The 17620-nt window shown below is 38.7% G+C and overlaps 1 protein-coding gene across 1 annotated transcript; it reads left to right on the plus strand.

Moving 5' to 3' along the window:
* Window positions 1-643: 643 nt before the first annotated feature.
* Window positions 644-11439, plus strand: LOC113053160 (transmembrane and TPR repeat-containing protein 4-like). The gene is given in 19 exon segments (XM_026217945.1): window positions 644-1034; window positions 1121-1316; window positions 1468-1583; window positions 2118-2334; window positions 3055-3100; window positions 3103-3138; window positions 4465-4559; window positions 4750-4842; window positions 4924-5085; window positions 5364-5566; window positions 5855-6029; window positions 6158-6289; window positions 7308-7387; window positions 7508-7615; window positions 7708-7849; window positions 8431-8545; window positions 10713-10825; window positions 10937-11006; window positions 11217-11439. Coding segments are annotated over 18 exon segments (2214 nt in total). The 5' UTR covers window positions 644-1034; window positions 1121-1154; the 3' UTR covers window positions 11366-11439.
* The last annotated feature ends 6181 nt before the right edge of the window (window positions 11440-17620 follow it).

Below are 17620 nucleotides of genomic sequence, written 5' to 3' on the forward strand. Positions count from 1 at the left end.
ACTGGAGTCAGTTTGGACTCTTTACTGTTACGATGCTGAGGGTAGGCTAAAATGTTACATTTGGGTGACCTATTCCTTTAATAGTACTTTATAGTGCTTCCTCCCAATAGTAGGCCTACACTTTATAGTGACACCTCTTGGTGCGGATACATGTAGTTTGTTTACAGCCGGCCCTCCAGTATAATGTTATCTTTTCATCCTTTTAATGGCTATTTGCCAGAGAGAAATTTTAGGGAGCACTGTGACATTTAATTCATCCACTCCTTCATTTTGGACTGTTGGACCACATAAATGCTGTTCCACCATGTCACTCTATGCTGTTGATTTGGGCTCAGATGTTTTTGTAATGTTGACATACAATTAGTATTTACATTATGCATATTGAGAACATATTTATTGTAACTCGGTTGTGAATTCAAAATGGCGTGTCCTTTTCTAGAAGACATATATAATTTTTATATTTCTAGACATTTTGTTTAAATCCGTTGCCCAATTAGGAAATTAACAGTTTTAGATGAAGTATAAAATATCGCTCTGTTTCACTGCTTGACATTTCACGTCATGTAACCGTCTGTTTAGCATTTTAGTTTGTGTGAGTGAGTCCTTGCATTATATCCACTTGGCTGGCTCAGATCACGTGACATTACACAGGCTATTCTTCTCCGCGCGCTAGCAGGAAGTACAAGCGAGAGACTCATACGGTCAGGGATCAGCCATCATTTAGCCAGTTATTAAGCCTTTATTTTCACATTTGTGTGGTTCGACAGGTTTAAATCGTTCTCTTTAGCGGGCAGACATTTATTTTACGCCAGTGCACGTTTATACTATTATTTGTGACTCATGTTTTGACGATCGTCATTCTCGCGCGTGCAGACAAAGTAGAAAGTGTGAATGGTTTCGTATCCTTTGCTCGCTTTGACAGCCGGTTGCTATGCATTGCCTGCATCTGTGTGTACAGCCATGACGCAAAACAGGCAACCGTGCTGAGATGTCACGCCGTCTTTTCTAACAGATCTCTGTAATGCATACAGTAGGTATGTTAAGTATCTTCGCTTCTTATTTTTGGAGTGTTATTTTGCTATTTTAACCCTCCACTCACTTTCTTTGTTCTGCATCACAGTAGTGGGTCAAAATGAACAGAAACCAGATGAAAAATGGTGATTTATGAGCCTTACTGGGATCATCACATCCCCCTGCCAAAACTGGGACCCTTGCACTCCCGGTTGGTCACTGCCTTTGTTGCCCTGATCTGTTTCATAAACAGCTATAATGGGGACTTTGTCTTTGATGATTCAGAAGCCATCATCAATAACAAGGTATCAACCTCAAACCTGGTTATTTATTGATGTATTTGTTTATTATATGAGCAGTAGTTTAGTTTATTGCAGTTTATATACATTGTCTCAACAGATTTTCTATAGCTATTTTTTTTTTAAAGCAAACCCATGCGATTTTTACTCTTCATAGGATTTGAATCCTGACACTCCTTTGAGTAACATCTGGAAAAATGACTTTTGGGGAAGTAACTTAAGTAGCAACTCCAGTCACAAATCCTACCGGCCGCTGACCGTCCTGACCTTCAGGTACGTTTGCTACAAAGACAAAAGAGTCTTTCAATAACTGCTGGGTGACTGATGATTAAAAGGTAATATTCCAACCTGCTTATAGTGAACACTGTCAAACCTCTTTTCATGTATTAGATGTGTGGACTAGACTGCGTGGTAATTTTATTCTCAGTGGGAAATCAAAAGAGGTCCTCCGAGTGCTTCCTCACTCGAATACCACAATAATTGACGTTAAAACTGGATGCATATATTGCCTTTTTTCAAACTCGTTTTAGAATTGTCTTTGGCATTTGGTTGCAACTGTGAGGAATCTATATAGGAGGCATAATTCATGTCCTGCATGCTGCTAATGAGAATGACACTGTTTTGCATCAGTAAAGCCCCGTTAGATCAACTCAACCATAAAAGTTACTCTACAATGCAGTGATGTCTGTATGTCATCGCATCTCTGCTGTTTTGTGTTTCAGAAATATACCAAACTTTTGTGATCATTGCACAAGTCAAAAATTAGTTTTAATATTTGTGATTTGTGGCTTTTTCTTATTTTCCTAGGATCAACTACCTCTTGGCTGGTGGACTGCATCCGATTGGCTTCCACATGCTCAACATTGCCCTGCACTGTGTTATTTCTGTGTTAATGATCGATGTGTTTGCAATATTAATTGGCGGCCTGGTTCACGATGGAAGAGGAGTGAAACACAATTGTTCCCCAAAAGCTTCCTTCCTGGCTGCACTCTTCTTTGCTGCACATCCAGTTCACACGGAAAGTGTAAGTAGAGCAGAAAGACATGATTCAGCAGGCTGTCTCTACCCGGTAAACAATCTCTGTCTACAATGCCCAATAACACAATGTTCATTGATGTTACATGAAATATACATTACAAGATCTGTGGAGAAGAAAGCTTCACGCAGCTGGTGTGCATCACATATGTTGGGCTCTACAGTCAGCCGTGGCTATTAACAGCTACTTAATGCTCGCTCTGACCTGCCATGGATGTGTCCGAGAACGGTAGAGTCTGCCAATGCTCTGGTAACTACTCTTTAATCAGGTTCAGAAAGACCGGCTCTGGACCTGGAGGGGGTGCGGTTCAGAGAGACCACTGACTTGGGCCTACAGGATGAATCAAAGAAGGTGGCCCCAGGGCTCCAGCCAGGGCCGACTGCAGTTCTGTAATGACTGCTGCCTCCTGCCTTCACCGTTAATTTGGCACTGCCAGAAATAAAGGCAATTTCACAGACGACAGGGCTGCGAAGGATGTTTTTATGCTGCCTGTTTTTTACCTTTATTGTAAAAGCAGGATTTAATTTGTTTTGGTGCAAAATGTGTAGCTGCTTTTAAAAAAATGAACGACCTTGGGCTGGATTTCATGGCTGTGACCTGCTTGATTATAAATGATGGTTGATGAGACAGTGTACTTTAGCTCTCCAAAAGTATTTAGTTGGAGCTGATCTTGTGAATAATCTCATCTGTTGGCTCTCTGTCTTGTAGGTGGCTGGCATTGTTGGCAGAGCAGATTTGTTGTGTGCCCTCTTTTTCAGCTCTCTTTTCTGGTTTACTGCAAAGCCTTTCAAGGTCAGTTGATAAACTAAAGCACTATACTCTTATACATATGTTATTATACCACTATGTGAAATTTAAGCCCCTTTCACACTGCACGTCCAACCCGGCATATTGCCGGAACATTGCTGGGTCGCCTTCTGTGTGAAAGCAACCACGTCCCGGGATTGATTCCGGCATTGAACCCGGGTCGTCGACCTAGTAACATTGCCAGGTTCAACTCGGGACGAGCACTGTGTGAACAAAAGGCAGATCTAATGCCGTGTCGAAGTGATGATGCGTGTTATGGCGCGACTCTTTTAACGGGTATTTTGAAGGAAGATCAACGTTTGCAACGAAAAAATATGTGCAAACTGTAATGAAGCAGAGATCAGTTAGTTCCTCACATTCCGCGCTGACGCAGAGATCGTTCGCTTGCTTCGGTGAAAGTATAACGTGCCTAACGTTTTCGACTCGTACATTACACGTCACGCCCTGATGTCACGTGTCGTTACGGGATCTTACGGGTTGTGTGTGAAAGTGTGAAATTGAAAAATCTAGTGAGCCGGGAACAATTGCCGGAACACTTTACCCGTGTATTTGCCAGAATGGCAGTGTGAAAGGGGATTTCTGTGACACACAATTTCAAAATGATTTTTCCAAACTTTAAAATTTCAATCATTTATCGCCTTTATTAATCCATATGATTTGTTTTCTATCTGTGGATCATAAAAGGAGAAATTTTGAAATTGCACTGGTTGCTCCAAGCCTCTGCTTGGGAATTGAGGTTTTCAGGATTCCAGAAAGGAAACAAAAGCATCATAAAAGCATCATATAAGTGGTCCATTCAACTTGTCCACTGTATTGTCTACAAACGCTTTGTGTGAGAAACAGACTGGAATTTAAGTCATTATTGTTTTTCAATGATAATTTTCTATCCAGTGGACTGTTAACCTATTCAGAGAGATCATTGAATCACTGATTTTGTGAACAAATAACAGACCATTTCTGTGAAATGGATCCACCAAGTCATTGAAAAGATCATACTGATTAGTTTAGAAACCCTATAGACTTCTTTAAGGATACTTTTATGCTTGATTTGTTTGCTGAAGCTTAAAATCTTATCTTGCTTGAAGACATAAAATCATCTCATCTCGCTTGAGGACCCATTTATTATAATTGCATAGATAAGAAAGTAAGTCATAAAAGTTTGTGATGACATAAAACTTTGAATAATGACGTGGAAAAAATGAATCCTTTACAGACACTGCATGTTAGAATCTCTTACTTTATCTCTTACTTAGTATCTTTCACTTTGTATCAAGCATATGGTTTAATATAGAGACTCATTTCTCTCTGTAGGTGGTGATAAAAAGTTCTCTGTGTTGTGGATATTTAGCAGCATTCTTCTTTGTGCTGTAGCCATGCTCTGCAAGGAGCAAGGCATTACGGTTTTGGTGAGTGAAAATATGTATCCATTTGAGAGAGTTGCAGGTAAAATAAAGTAATATGCTATGTGTGTGTGTGTGTGTGTGTGTGTGTGTGTGTATATATATATATAAGTAAGATAATCTCTCATCTATTTTTACAATACAGAACTTAAGTCATCCATAAAATATCAAATATCCTGTTCTTCTGTGTCCGAAGGGAGTGAATGCCGCTTTTGATATTCTCATGGTTTGTAATCTGGATATCTATGAGCTTGCTCACCGGCTGCTGTCCAGGAGAAAATCAGCTGATGTAAGTGACTTATTCACAGAGTGTCACTCTATTGGCCCAAATTATCTTTGGATTGATTTCTACTTCCTGTTTTCCACCCAGATTGGTGGATTGGTGAGTGGTGGTTTGCTTCTGAGGTTGGCCCTTCTCTTTCTTGGTGGTTCCTCTCTTTTGTACGCGAGGTGGAGAATCATGGGAACTGGGCCTCCATCTTTCACTGAGGTGGATAACCCAGCATCCTTTGCTGAAAATGCCATCTTGAGGGTAAGCAGCCCTTTCAGTCTGGGTTTTTGAATGGCCCCTTTGAAGTGTGTATTTATTTAGGGGGGATAATATTCTTTTTATGCTGTTGATATGTTTTCACTGGTACTCACAACTAAACTAATGGCATTCTGCCGAGTGCTGACCCTAGTCAAAACCAAAATAAACTGAATACTTGAATATAATTTTAATAGTTATTTTTACCCAGACAGACTGTACCATATTTTTCCACATACTCCTTAAAGAATAGAGTATTTCTGTGCTTTTTTCTGTCCTCTCAGATTGTGAACTATAATTACTACTACTCCTTGAATGCCTGGTTACTGCTGTGTCCCTGGTGGCTGTGTTTTGATTGGTCAATGGGCTGTGTGCCTCTGATTCAATCAGCAACTGACTGGAGGATTGTCTGGCCTCTTTTGCTGTGGTGCTGTCTGATGGGCTTGGTATACCAAGCTCTGTGCTCACAGGACAGCAATAGAAGAAGGTAAGAACAGCAAAACAATGCATTATCTAGACATATGGAAACTGTTTACTATTTGAATGCATTTTAAAATGGCATTTCTAATATGGCATTATATGGCATTTGGTGCTCAAGGAACCATTTTGTATTATTATGCATGTTAAAAACAGTGCTTAAAAAGTTTGTGAAAAATGATACAGCTTTTCAGTATTAATTAATGAATAGAAGTTTGAAATAGAAATGATAAAGACTTTAGTTTCATGTGCTCAAAATAATGTGCATGGTAGTGTATTTTATACTCTGTGTTTTTAGGACTCTGACATTTGGCCTGGTACTGCTGGCGATTCCATTCCTGCCAGCCAGTAATCTGTTCTTCAGGGTGGGGTTTGTGATAGCCGAGCGGGTGCTGTACCTCTCCTCAGCAGGCTACTGCCTCATTTTGGCCTACACTGTGGGCTACTGTAGCTTCCACTGGAAGAAACACAAGGTATGTGGCCTGTTCTACACCAATTTCCCACTTATCACCTCCTAATATTCACCATCAGACCATAATTCAGTGTTACTAATGTTCCGTTGAGTTTGTGTTCATGTCTCGTGTCTGTGGGATGACCGCAGAGGCTGCTGAGAGCGGCCACGTTGATGCTGCTGTGTGTGAACGTGGCTCGCTCTGCACAGCGCAGTCAACACTGGAGGTCTGAACAGAGTCTCTTCACCAGCGCCCTGTCTGTCTGCCCGCTCAATGCCAAGGTGAGAGCACCCCCCTCACCCTGGCATGCTGCAATTTAAAGAGATGGTTCACCAAAAAAAAAAAAAATACTCCATGATTTATTCTCCCTCCCTATCCTTATTCTCACCAAGCCATCCTTGGTGTATATGACTTTCTTCTTTCAGACAAATACAATTAGAATTATAATGGCAGTGAATAGTGGTCAAGATTTTGAAGGAAAATAAAGTACATAAATCCAGCATAACATGTACTCCACACCATCTCCGGGGGGGTGAATAAGGGCCTTCTAAACAGAAATTATGCATTTGTGTACGTATAATGAAGCGACATTCAGCCAAGTATTCCATACTCAGAATTCGTGCTCTGCATTTAACCCACCCAAAGTGCACACACACAGAGCAGGGAACACACACACTGAACACACACCCGGAGCAGTGGGCAGCCATTTATGCTGCGGTGCCCAGGGAGCTAAGTTGTGTTATTGCCGGCCTGAGATTCAAACCCACAACCCTAGGGTTAGGAGTCAAACTCTTTAACCACTAGGCCACGACTTCCCCATGACTAAAGTGGAAGCGCAGAGGAAAGAGCAAAACGAAACACCGGTCATGGATTAAAAGTTCAAAATGAGGATTTGTTATAAACAAATAAAACAAATGTTGGAGAATTTATATATAAGCTTAGAGAAGACAAAGGTTTTCCTTTGCTTGAAACAAAACTTGGTTCAAGTGAGACTAGCATATTGTTTATTCTTGGGTGAACTTATCCCTCCATTATAACTCCCCTCCATTGGTGAAATCCATTTCCGTAACTTCAGTTTACCCATCAACACACAAAATGCCTTGAGCTGGACTTTTAACATTAGGTTTCTCCAGGGAAACTAAACCTTTAATATGTTTACTGTGAGTCAGCTTGGTTTTGACTTGACAAAATTACAAAAAGCTGATAAAATATTTGTTCTAAATTATATTCAGTCCAGTTTTGCACACCAGTGACTTCATTAGCTTGATGAGCTCTCTAACTTTCTCCTTCCTTGCACAGGTGCATTATAACGTTGGCAAAAACCTTGCTGACAGAGGCAACCAGAGTGCTGCAGTCAAGTACTACAGAGAGGCAGTGAGGTAAAAAAACAACAACAACAACCCTGATTCTGTTAAAAAATCACTCGGTTCTTCCTGATTTCAACACTTTAAACCACGTGTCAGATAAGGTAGTGTTCACTTGTTTGTTTGTTGTTACAGATTACACCCCAAGTACGTCCATGCCATGAACAATCTTGGCAATATATTAAAGGAAAGAAATGAGTTACAGGAAGCTGAAGAGCTCCTGTCATCTGCGGTTCATATCCAGTGAGTGAAGTTTTAAGTTCAAATATATTCTGTGTAGTTGTGTAACCTTTAATCTTGTAAATCATTCTGCCGTGTTTCTTCAATTGGTTTAGGCCTGATTTTGCTGCAGCTTGGATGAATTTGGGTATTGTGCAGAACAGCCTGAAAAAGTTTGACAAGGCTGAACAGAGCTATTGGAATGCAATTCGATTCAGGAAAAAATACCCAGACTGTTATTACAACTTGGGACGTTTGGTAAGTGGTGTGCCTTCTCTTTAATTTGTATAAAGCATTCAATACATTTATAGCATTTTTTCCTACTTATTACATTTCCCCATATTCTAAACATAAATTTCAGTAATATTACAGCATGGATTTTTAATATGTCTAGGGTGGTTTTGGTCTTGGGCTATTATGTTCATCCTTCCTGTGTGAGTACAAAGCAACATGGTGCAATTTATTATTAATTATGGCAATACATTGTCTATTTCGCTCTAAATATTATCCATTATGATGTGTAATGACATGCTATTTTTTGTGTTAATGAAGGTTTGATTACTTTACTCCATGAATTATCAACAGTATTTTTTTAATCAGACATGTGCCGTAGTGATTAATGCACATGTTTCTGACACGTTTAGCCTTGTTGATTTAGCAGAAAATGCAAGTTTGAATCTGCATCATTTCCATGCCCTTTTTTTCTCCTATCTAAAAGAATAAAACAATTTTGAAGAATGATATAGTAAGGCCTGAGAATTATTTTGTTGTTGTTTGAAGTGCCTTTGACACACACTGGCCCACTGTTTATGATTGGTGCTTGTTTGTTTTATCCCCAGTATGCAGACCTGAACCGCAGCATTGATGCGCTGAACGCCTGGAAGAACGCCACCATGCTGAAGCCTGACCACAGTCTGGCGTGGAACAACATGGTCATATTGTTAGACAACACTGGTAAGGTTTAGATGGAAAATTATTTATTAAAAGGTCGGTACATACTGCCATAAATAGTATAAAAATAGTGTACTTACAGCTGATATACTTCTTTCATTAGATGTCATCTGGAATACTTGATTCTGATTGGCTAGTTGCTGCATATATCACAGTTTAGCAATGCAGTATAGATCTGTATTGTTACATTCAGATGGGGCAGTTCGTGTTCATGTATGCTTAAACTTGAGGGAGTGTTCTCATTAAACATGACCTTGACCATGCCCTTGGGGGTTAATGGATGATCTTGGCCTTGTCCCAACACACAAGGCTGTCCCAAGTATAGCCATGGCTCATAGCTGTGTGTGAGAGAGGTGTGAACTTCCCTTCTGCAGATGCTGAGCATCAGGTGCATGCTGCCACATGGGGCCATGCTGCATAATTAGTTCACCCTTTACAACAATTAACTCCTGCATCCCATCTTCACCCCCTTATCTCGTCAGAGACCCTACAGGGACGGATAACTTATCTTTTTGTTAGAAGTATCTAATAACCTTTCAATACTTTTTTGCATTATATAAAGAGCACATACTATAGTATAGTTGGAAAAGTATAACAGAATTGCTGCCCAGCCCTACAGAAATGTTACAGAAATGTTAACGAGATGTTACAGAATGAATTTCCTGTCCTTTCCAGGAAATGCCGGCATAAGAATCCAACATGATTAGACCGGAAGAGCAAGAATCAGCAATGCTTGAAATTTATGTATTAAAAGCCTTGTGTGTTGTTTTAAGGCCACTCTTCCCTGCCGTGTGGAGAATGGTGCGATTCCCTGACAGAAGCCGTCTATTCAAAAGCATCTCCCAGGAGTCTTGGCATGGTCCATTTTCCTTAACAAAAAAACAGAAATTATAAATCCTGGCACCGGCATCATCTCCCACTGCATTTTCCAGCCTTACTTGATCCCAAAACCCCTCCCAGAAATAAGTCAATGATTTCAAAGTGGAAATTGGAGATGCTTTCTAATTCTTTTGTTTCCCTATAATATTAAACTAAAAACCCACCAAGAAATTGTGCAAACATAAAACATAAGTCATGTTTAGGTTTCAACGGTGAGGAAGAATCCTCAGCAACTCATAAATTTGTTAAGGGCCAGCCCGTGAGAGAAGATCTATCGGAGTCTGTGGTCAGAGGGAGTTTTGACATCCAGATCAATAAGTCAGTAGCCCTTGTGTTGCCCTCTAATTAGGAAACTAAAAGAATCAGCCATGTATGGAGTTGAAAAACTCTTCTGGAGGCGTTTTGCACAGTTAACAGAAATCACAGGATGACAACTATACAGTTGCCCTTTTGTGACATTTAGAACTATTTCTAAAAATATAAACAATTTTCAGCTTCACAATTCTTAGTAGGTTTTCTTTCTTTTTTTCTCCATAGGCTAGTTTTAATGATGGAAATGGTTTGGCACATACGCTATAAGAGTGTGGCACTAACAACAAGTTGTTCTTTTTCAAAATGTTCTTTTTACATTTGTTCTATAGAGCTATAGTACTAAGATGTTCTGTGTGATGTTAGCACATTGCAGGGGTTCATAGTGTTTGCTCGTTGCTTGTTAGGATGTTCTGAGTGGTTTCTAGATAGTTACTTGCAAGCTCAAGTCAAAAGTCCATCCCAAGTTAACTACTTCTGTGTAACAGACTCTATGCACGAACGCTTCCACATTAGCCTCACTGGCCAACACAACTTCCGGTGTAGCGCGGAAAATGAAACCTTAACAAAGCAATATTAATATTAGAGTTCCTGGATTGCGTTAATAAGAATTGTTAATTATGTTTTTAATATAATATGCTAAAATGTTATATTTACTTTTCATAAATATGATATCTTATACTATAATATAGTGTAACTAATTGTGTTTGATAGTTATTAGAAATTTTAGCAGAGAGTTTGCTATGGGAAAACACTACATCGGAAGCTTGCATTGTGCTTGGGTTTCAATAGAAAAATCAGTTGACGTGTATAGAACCCATTCTATGCCCCCCCCCCCCCATTTTGTAGTTTGAATTCTTTTAAAATAAGTAAAAGCCCAGCAGTTTGAGTTATCACTCATAACTTATTGAGCAACAGCAATGCTTTGTCTTAGTGAGGTAACAGTTCATGTTATATTTAATATTTTGTCTTTTCATTACAGGCAATCTGGCTCAGGCTGAGCTAATTGGAAAGGAAGCATTAAAGATATTGCCAAAAGATCACACCATCATGTTCTCCCTCGCCAATGTCCTTGGGAAACAGGAAAAGTACAAGGTTAATACAAACTTTTTTCCATGCAGTGCTGCTTTTTGTGAAAATGTTACTCAAACTATTTCTCTGATACACAAATAACTTTATAATAACCAATGTTCCTTTTTGTCTCAGGAGTCGGAAGGATTCTTTCTTAATGCTCTAAAGATCAACCCAAACGTTGCCAGTTGCCATGGTAATCTTGGTAAGTCTCCCAGAATCCCGCTGGCACTTTAGTATTGTCACAAAACAAACAGTCGTGCAAGTTTTGACTCCTGCAATGTTACACGATGCAGGCATAAATCGGTGTGGCTGAATCAATAAACAAAGCGCTGTGGCTGTGATTCCTAACCCAATGCTGGGTCACTGTACAGACCCTTGATTTAAATGACAGGTCTTTTTTGTGCTCTTGCAGCTGTTCTTTATCACCGTTGGGGAAAACTAGACTCAGCAAAGCGGCACTATGAACTGTCTCTTCGACTGGATCCCAGCGCTCCAGGGACCAAGGAAAACTACAACATGCTAAAACGCAAACTAGAACAGCGGCAAAGGACTGTTGGATAACACGTCTTTGATAACTGCATGCCACCGAAGTCTTTTTACGGTCACTACATGACTAAATAAATGAATTCATCTTATTATTGTTTTGCTTTTGTCTTTTTTGAACATATACAGATGCTGTATACACAGTTCTTCGATTCTGGCCACATTATCGTCTTTTAAGGTCAAAACTATGGTTTCTTTACTGGCTCAAATGAGTTTGTCACGTGTAACTGTAGTCTCAAGACATATGGAACATATCCACTCTCTTGACTTTCATCTTTGACCTCATGTTATGTCAGCTGGGCCTCTATTTATTAGTCTGTTACACTTTGTAATTGCAAAGTATGTTACTCTTGGCCATCCACCAAGAATGTACCCCACTGTGGACATCGCAACAAATTGCACTTTAAAATGTTGAATTATCTGGAATCACACACACCATAGGCCAATGGTTTTTGTTAGCGTGTCTATTTACAAGCCTTCCGCGAAATCTAACATGCGTGTCTTGAGGACCAGATCGTGGTCTTTTGTTCATCCGAGTCCGCTGTAGTTAATGTCTGAAAGGTGTTTTGTGAGTCTGTGTTCTGATGTGCCGGGGGGCCGTTGGGTCAACCCAAGTAGGAAGCAGGCAGTCATGACGGCAAAGAAAACAGTGAAGCTCAGAATGGAGGCTTCAAAGCAGGTAGCACGCGGTCCCTAGGGGTACTGTGGGCTGAGCGATGGCTGACCCCGAGACACAACTTCAGTCAACAAGTTTCTGTCTTAGTTTAAAAGGCACTGTGCTTCTATTTTTTCACCTGCTTCCTCCGGCCAACGGGACACTTTTGAAGAGCGGGGATTGCAAAGACAGGGTTGTTCTAATGATACCATCCTTAGATCTGAAATATCAGCATGCAGTTGCAATATATAGATAAAGGTATTACTAGAATCGCTTTTTTGAGCAACAATAAAAAAATAAAATAAAATACAAACTTTGGATTATTGTGTAACCACTGTCTGTCTGTATTTTCAGGCTATTCCTACTTTTACTTTCATTCACACTGCTGAAAATAAACCAACATGGCTGGACTGGTGTTTCTCCATCTTTGCTTGAATTTCACACGATATGCCAGCAATATTATCACCGTGTTGCATAAAAGCATGACTGTCCGCTTCTATCAAAGGAACTATCAAATAATGAGTTCCTGGGACAACGGAACCTTGACAGTACTGATTCAATATATGGTATTGTCAAATGTACATATATAATTGACATGCTGGAGTCAGATGAAAAATACTGTCTGGGAACATCTACCCATCAAGTTTTCTTTTAATGTAAGCAAGACTACACCAATAGGATATTTATTCAAATGTAAATTTGAATTGGCTACGTATGTTGGTCTTGATTAGAGCTTGAAATACTTGATTCTTATTGGTCAACCACAGCATAGTTAAATATTTTGGTAGAGTACAATGACCTACCCAGGCAACAATTTCTTAAAATGCACTAGTTTCATGTCTCTTGTAACATTCTGCACCTTCAGAAATTATTCTAATTTGCTCAATATCATTTTGTATTATTTTTGTTGAAAATTGTTGATATTTTTGTGGAAACATATATTTTTATTTTAAACTATTTTATCAGAATTTATTGGAAAGAACTTTGTAACAAATGTATCAGTATTTTTTTTTTTTTTATCAAATTAATGTGTCCTTGTTGTAACTATGCATTTCTTTAAAAGACATCATCCTGATCCTACATTTTTGAACAATAGTTTATTTGGTAATTTGCAATGTATTAAGCAATATTATAGTATTGATTTAGGCTATGTTCTAATTTATAGTCAGTCCCAAAAGTGCAAAATAACCTTTTAGTTTAAGCCTTTCAATTTGTAAGCAGCCTCCTTTTTTGTTTATCAGATGCAAGTTTCAGATAAACCCTCTAGAGCAGAACAATAAATTAAATTTGATCTAGCAATGAACTTATGAAGCATGCTAAATTTAACCTCAACTTCACAACAAGCGAGTATGTTGCTATGGGAATAGCACAGCATGGCAATTAATTAATGTATTCATTGCTGATTGAGATGGTTCTAGTATGATTTAAGAGTGGATTAAATGAGGAGAAAATGCAATATTTTCCAATTCCTGATGTCATCTAACCATTATGAACCAGTTTCTCTTGCAACCCCCCTCTCTAGTTCAGACCACTAACAATTAAGCTTCGCTGTTTCCAAACCAGCAGTTCTTTATAGGAATTGTCTGTGCTTCTTTGAATCCGAGAGCCAGTGGAATTTATCTTGAGTGAAAACAAGGGAAATCTTTTTTTTTCTCTCTCTCTCTTTACAGTCAGTTACCTGATTTTTTTTAAGCTTCAATATTTTGGCTAGATCATAGTCACAGCGCTTGACACGTGCCACTTTGTGAACGTTATTAGTTGCTTGGTGTTTAGATCAACAAGCCCTGAATCACATTTTACAGCTCAGAGCTCCTCTGACAGACTGCTAATCAATCCGACAAGATGTTGTCAATGTTGCTCTTCTAAAGTGCTCCCTGGCCCACCCTGCAGTTCTTTAAACAAAACTAATGGGTTGTGATGTCGGCTCCTCGACTTCCAGTATAATTGATGTACATTTTGCAGATCTTCCCAGAACAGTAGGCACGGTACAATACAATACACTCCCAGGCATTTTAAAAAGGAATGATTGTCACATGTGATACCGCCACCAACATTCCTCACATCCACCCCTGCCCTACTGATTAATTGTTCGCGATGGGCAAGTAGAGGCCATTGATGCCCTTAGTGCTAACATGGTTTGCTGAATTAATATCATGGACATTTTCTGCCAACCATGTCCTGTCATTCACGAGTCCTTGAGACACTAAACAAGTTTAGATGCATATGTGGGTGTATTTTTGTATTTAAACTTTATCTCTGATTAAATTATTTATTTGATTTTAAAGCCCATTAAATTTTTAAAACAAAAAATCTGTACTCTTTGTATTCTTGTAGGTCTTATAAAGTGGGAAAAATCAATTTAAAGTGATGATGTACTATCTAGTAAAAGTAATAAAATATTTTATTTAAAATTATATAAATATAACATTTCCCTTTGAATACATTATACTTTTACGGGGTCCTCTATAGATCTTTTTTTTTTTTTTTTTGCTGCATGTTCATGGCTCACATGACTTAAGTAGTTAAGCAGTTTTGATAAAATTATTTTTTTTCTCCCTATGAAATTATAATGTCAATCTTTTTATATTTAATATAATACCACAATGAACTATTATATAGAAATGAAAAACATTCTCATTATAGACAAGTTATACTCCGATCGCTATAAATTCGTTGCAAAATAAATAAATAAAAAATAAATTATAACTTAGCCTGGTTGTTTAAAATAAAGAAAGTGCTCTTTTGCTCATGGAGACAAATGGAGAAAATAATTTTTTTAAAGGGAGCCCTCTTAGCTGTTTTGCACAACCAAATGAGATGCTCTGGATCTTATTGGAAAAGGGGAGAAAAATAAAAGGTGCAGTGAGATGGAAATTTATTAACTGGCACCAGTTAATGTGTGCATTATTCATTTCTGGTAAGCATGAAAAATGATTTAAAGAGGTTTGAAATTGCAGCTGCAAAGGCTGACTGCACTCAGCCAAACTTGTTCATTTGATCCTTTAGAGATGCAGAGGGGTGTGAGCTGCTCTCTGGACAGGGTTTACAGTAACAGCTGTGCTCTTCTCACAAGGGGGGCGGCCACTCGGCCAGGCGGTGGGCCGCTCCGAACAGATGGAAAAATACATCAGAGCTCTCTCACTGTTATTAAAAAAAACAATATCCTCTGCTTTTTAGGGTTTAAGGCAGGTGGGGGTGAATAGGGCGGGACAGGATCGAATGGAATGGATGTCGGGTAATTTGTTATCATCTGGTTTTCCAGAAATCAGAGAAGAAAAAAAATGGAGACTTGGTATAGGTCTCATGTCAATCGCTAGGGGCTTCTTGCATTCTCTGTGTCTGTGTGTTTTTCTTGGTCTCTCTCACTCAGCACCACCCGTCTTTAGCTTAGCGAGGAGGTAACGGTGCCAATGGCATATGGCTTGCCACTGCGCTAAACATCCATACTACAGACAGGTCCATCAGTCACAGCTCTGGCCGTGTGAGAGGCGAGTATGTGTGCCTGATAGATGGTGTTTAGAGCTTACCTGCTGTTACGACATCACCACTGAAACACTGGGCTCCCCCCAAAAGCCCACGCCGACACTGGAAACTGCAAAGCGTGAAATATCATGTCTGGAAGTGCCGGCCGAGTCGGCCAAGTAACAACAAATAATAGATAAGCTATTTAAACCCTCAGTTAGGGACCTTGGGTCAGAGCCGCGCACATGCCAATTAATGTGCAACATCTGCCATACAGGCAAAGTATATGTGAAGCCTCAGTGCGCTTCTGGTAATTTAAGGCCAAATGTTTCCATAGCAAATTGGTTAGAAGATTGGGTCAAATTGGACCATTCTTCTCAAAGCCTTTTCCTATTTCTATGAGGAAAGGTTCGTCTTTGTTCCTTCTTGGGCCCAGTGTTTTTCTGCCAAATTTAACAGAAGGCTCTGAGGGTAAAGGGGGTCCAGCCCACCATTACCTTCTGCTGCTGAGCAACTGCCCAGCAAAGACAATTGCTCAGGACCCTGCTGCTTGCACCACAAAGTGAAAATCCTTTAATCAGACCTTTATTGTTCTTTTTTTTTTCATCTCACATTCTTGTTAAAGTTGCTGGATTATACAGCATATATATATATATATATATATATATATATATATATATAAGCTTCAAGCATAATTCATTTTCTTCACACACAAAACATTTTGTAAAAAGTTTTAGCTAATGCAATTTTTTTTTTTTGCTTTTTAACTCATTCACTTTTAAAAGTGGAACAATATTGAAATGATTTTATTTGTAGGAATTTATTCATCAAATAGATACTATCAGGCTACAGATAAAAATCAAGGTCAACAGAATATGTAGCTCCAGAATCTCTACCATACAAATCTGCAGCTGCAGAACTGACCAATGGGGGCAGTGCTGTCCAAGAAACCACTTACAAAAGCTCTTTGGAGAGGTAAAGGCAAAACCTCTCTCTTCCTTTCAAAAAAAAAAAATATATATATATATGGGAAATAGGCTTGTTCCTTATTAAAACAAGCAAACAAACAAATATCTAAAAAAATATAAAAAAATAGGACAAATTTCTGTAATGCTTTCTGACATTTCTTACATAAAAATACCAGTTTAAATTAAAAGAACAGATTTTTCCCCATCTAAAAGAAAGTCACAGTTCGATTTCCCAAACACACACACACACAAATTACAAATTAGTCTATACAGTTTAACAACATGCATGTGACGTAAAATAATAATATATAAATCTTGAATTCTGTACAAAATCCTAAACGAACTACACTGATGGAAAACGTTCATGTGCATATCGAAAAGGAAGGATACAAAGGGAGGAAGTGTTATATAATTAACACAATCTAAATAAATAAACTGTCAAACTGGAGCCAAGGAGGCCCCGTTTTGTGTGTTAATGCACTATTGGATTTCCAAACATTTAAATGGGTCTAATTAATGTCTCACTCACTGTGTTCTTATTACTAAAAAGGCTAATTATGCAGATGGATAACATCGGAGCAGGAGCATTTACATGTTAAATCAAAAAGCCGTTTACTAAATGAGCATTCTTTCCATCTGTTGGTAGAATATTATAATTCTGTGCCTCTGCATGTTTGAAGACATAACATGAAATAACTTTGCCTTGCATCCAATACTGAATTATTATTATTTTTAAATATTAAATATTTGCAAACACAAAAGTATACATATTTCATGTATTTCACGCCTACACTTCCCCATAAATATATTTCTTTCTTTATAAAAATCTACCATTTCAACACAGTTTTAATTGGTTTGCTTTATTTGCTTAAATGTGCTCAGTCATTTGTTCCTCATAACCCTGTGAAAGAGTTACATGTTTATTTCTCTGTTCACTTCACTGGCTAATCTCTTCATTAATAAGTCATAATTGCAGACATTAGATAATCACAACAGATTCCCCTCTCACTGAATGCTAAGCATTGTTAGCCAAGCGCTTAACCACTTCATATTTGCCCCGTTCCACACGGTGAAATCCATAGATTGTAAATTAGGTCTGATGATATACTCCACACTGCCTGGGCCCCTACGTCAGGGTAGGGAGAGGCCAAGGGGCACACTGTCCTCTTGACTTTCCATGCACCCTTT

Source organism: Carassius auratus, chromosome 34, assembly GCF_003368295.1.
Source record: "Carassius auratus strain Wakin chromosome 34, ASM336829v1, whole genome shotgun sequence".
In the NCBI taxonomy this organism is placed as follows: Eukaryota; Metazoa; Chordata; class Actinopteri; order Cypriniformes; family Cyprinidae; genus Carassius; species Carassius auratus.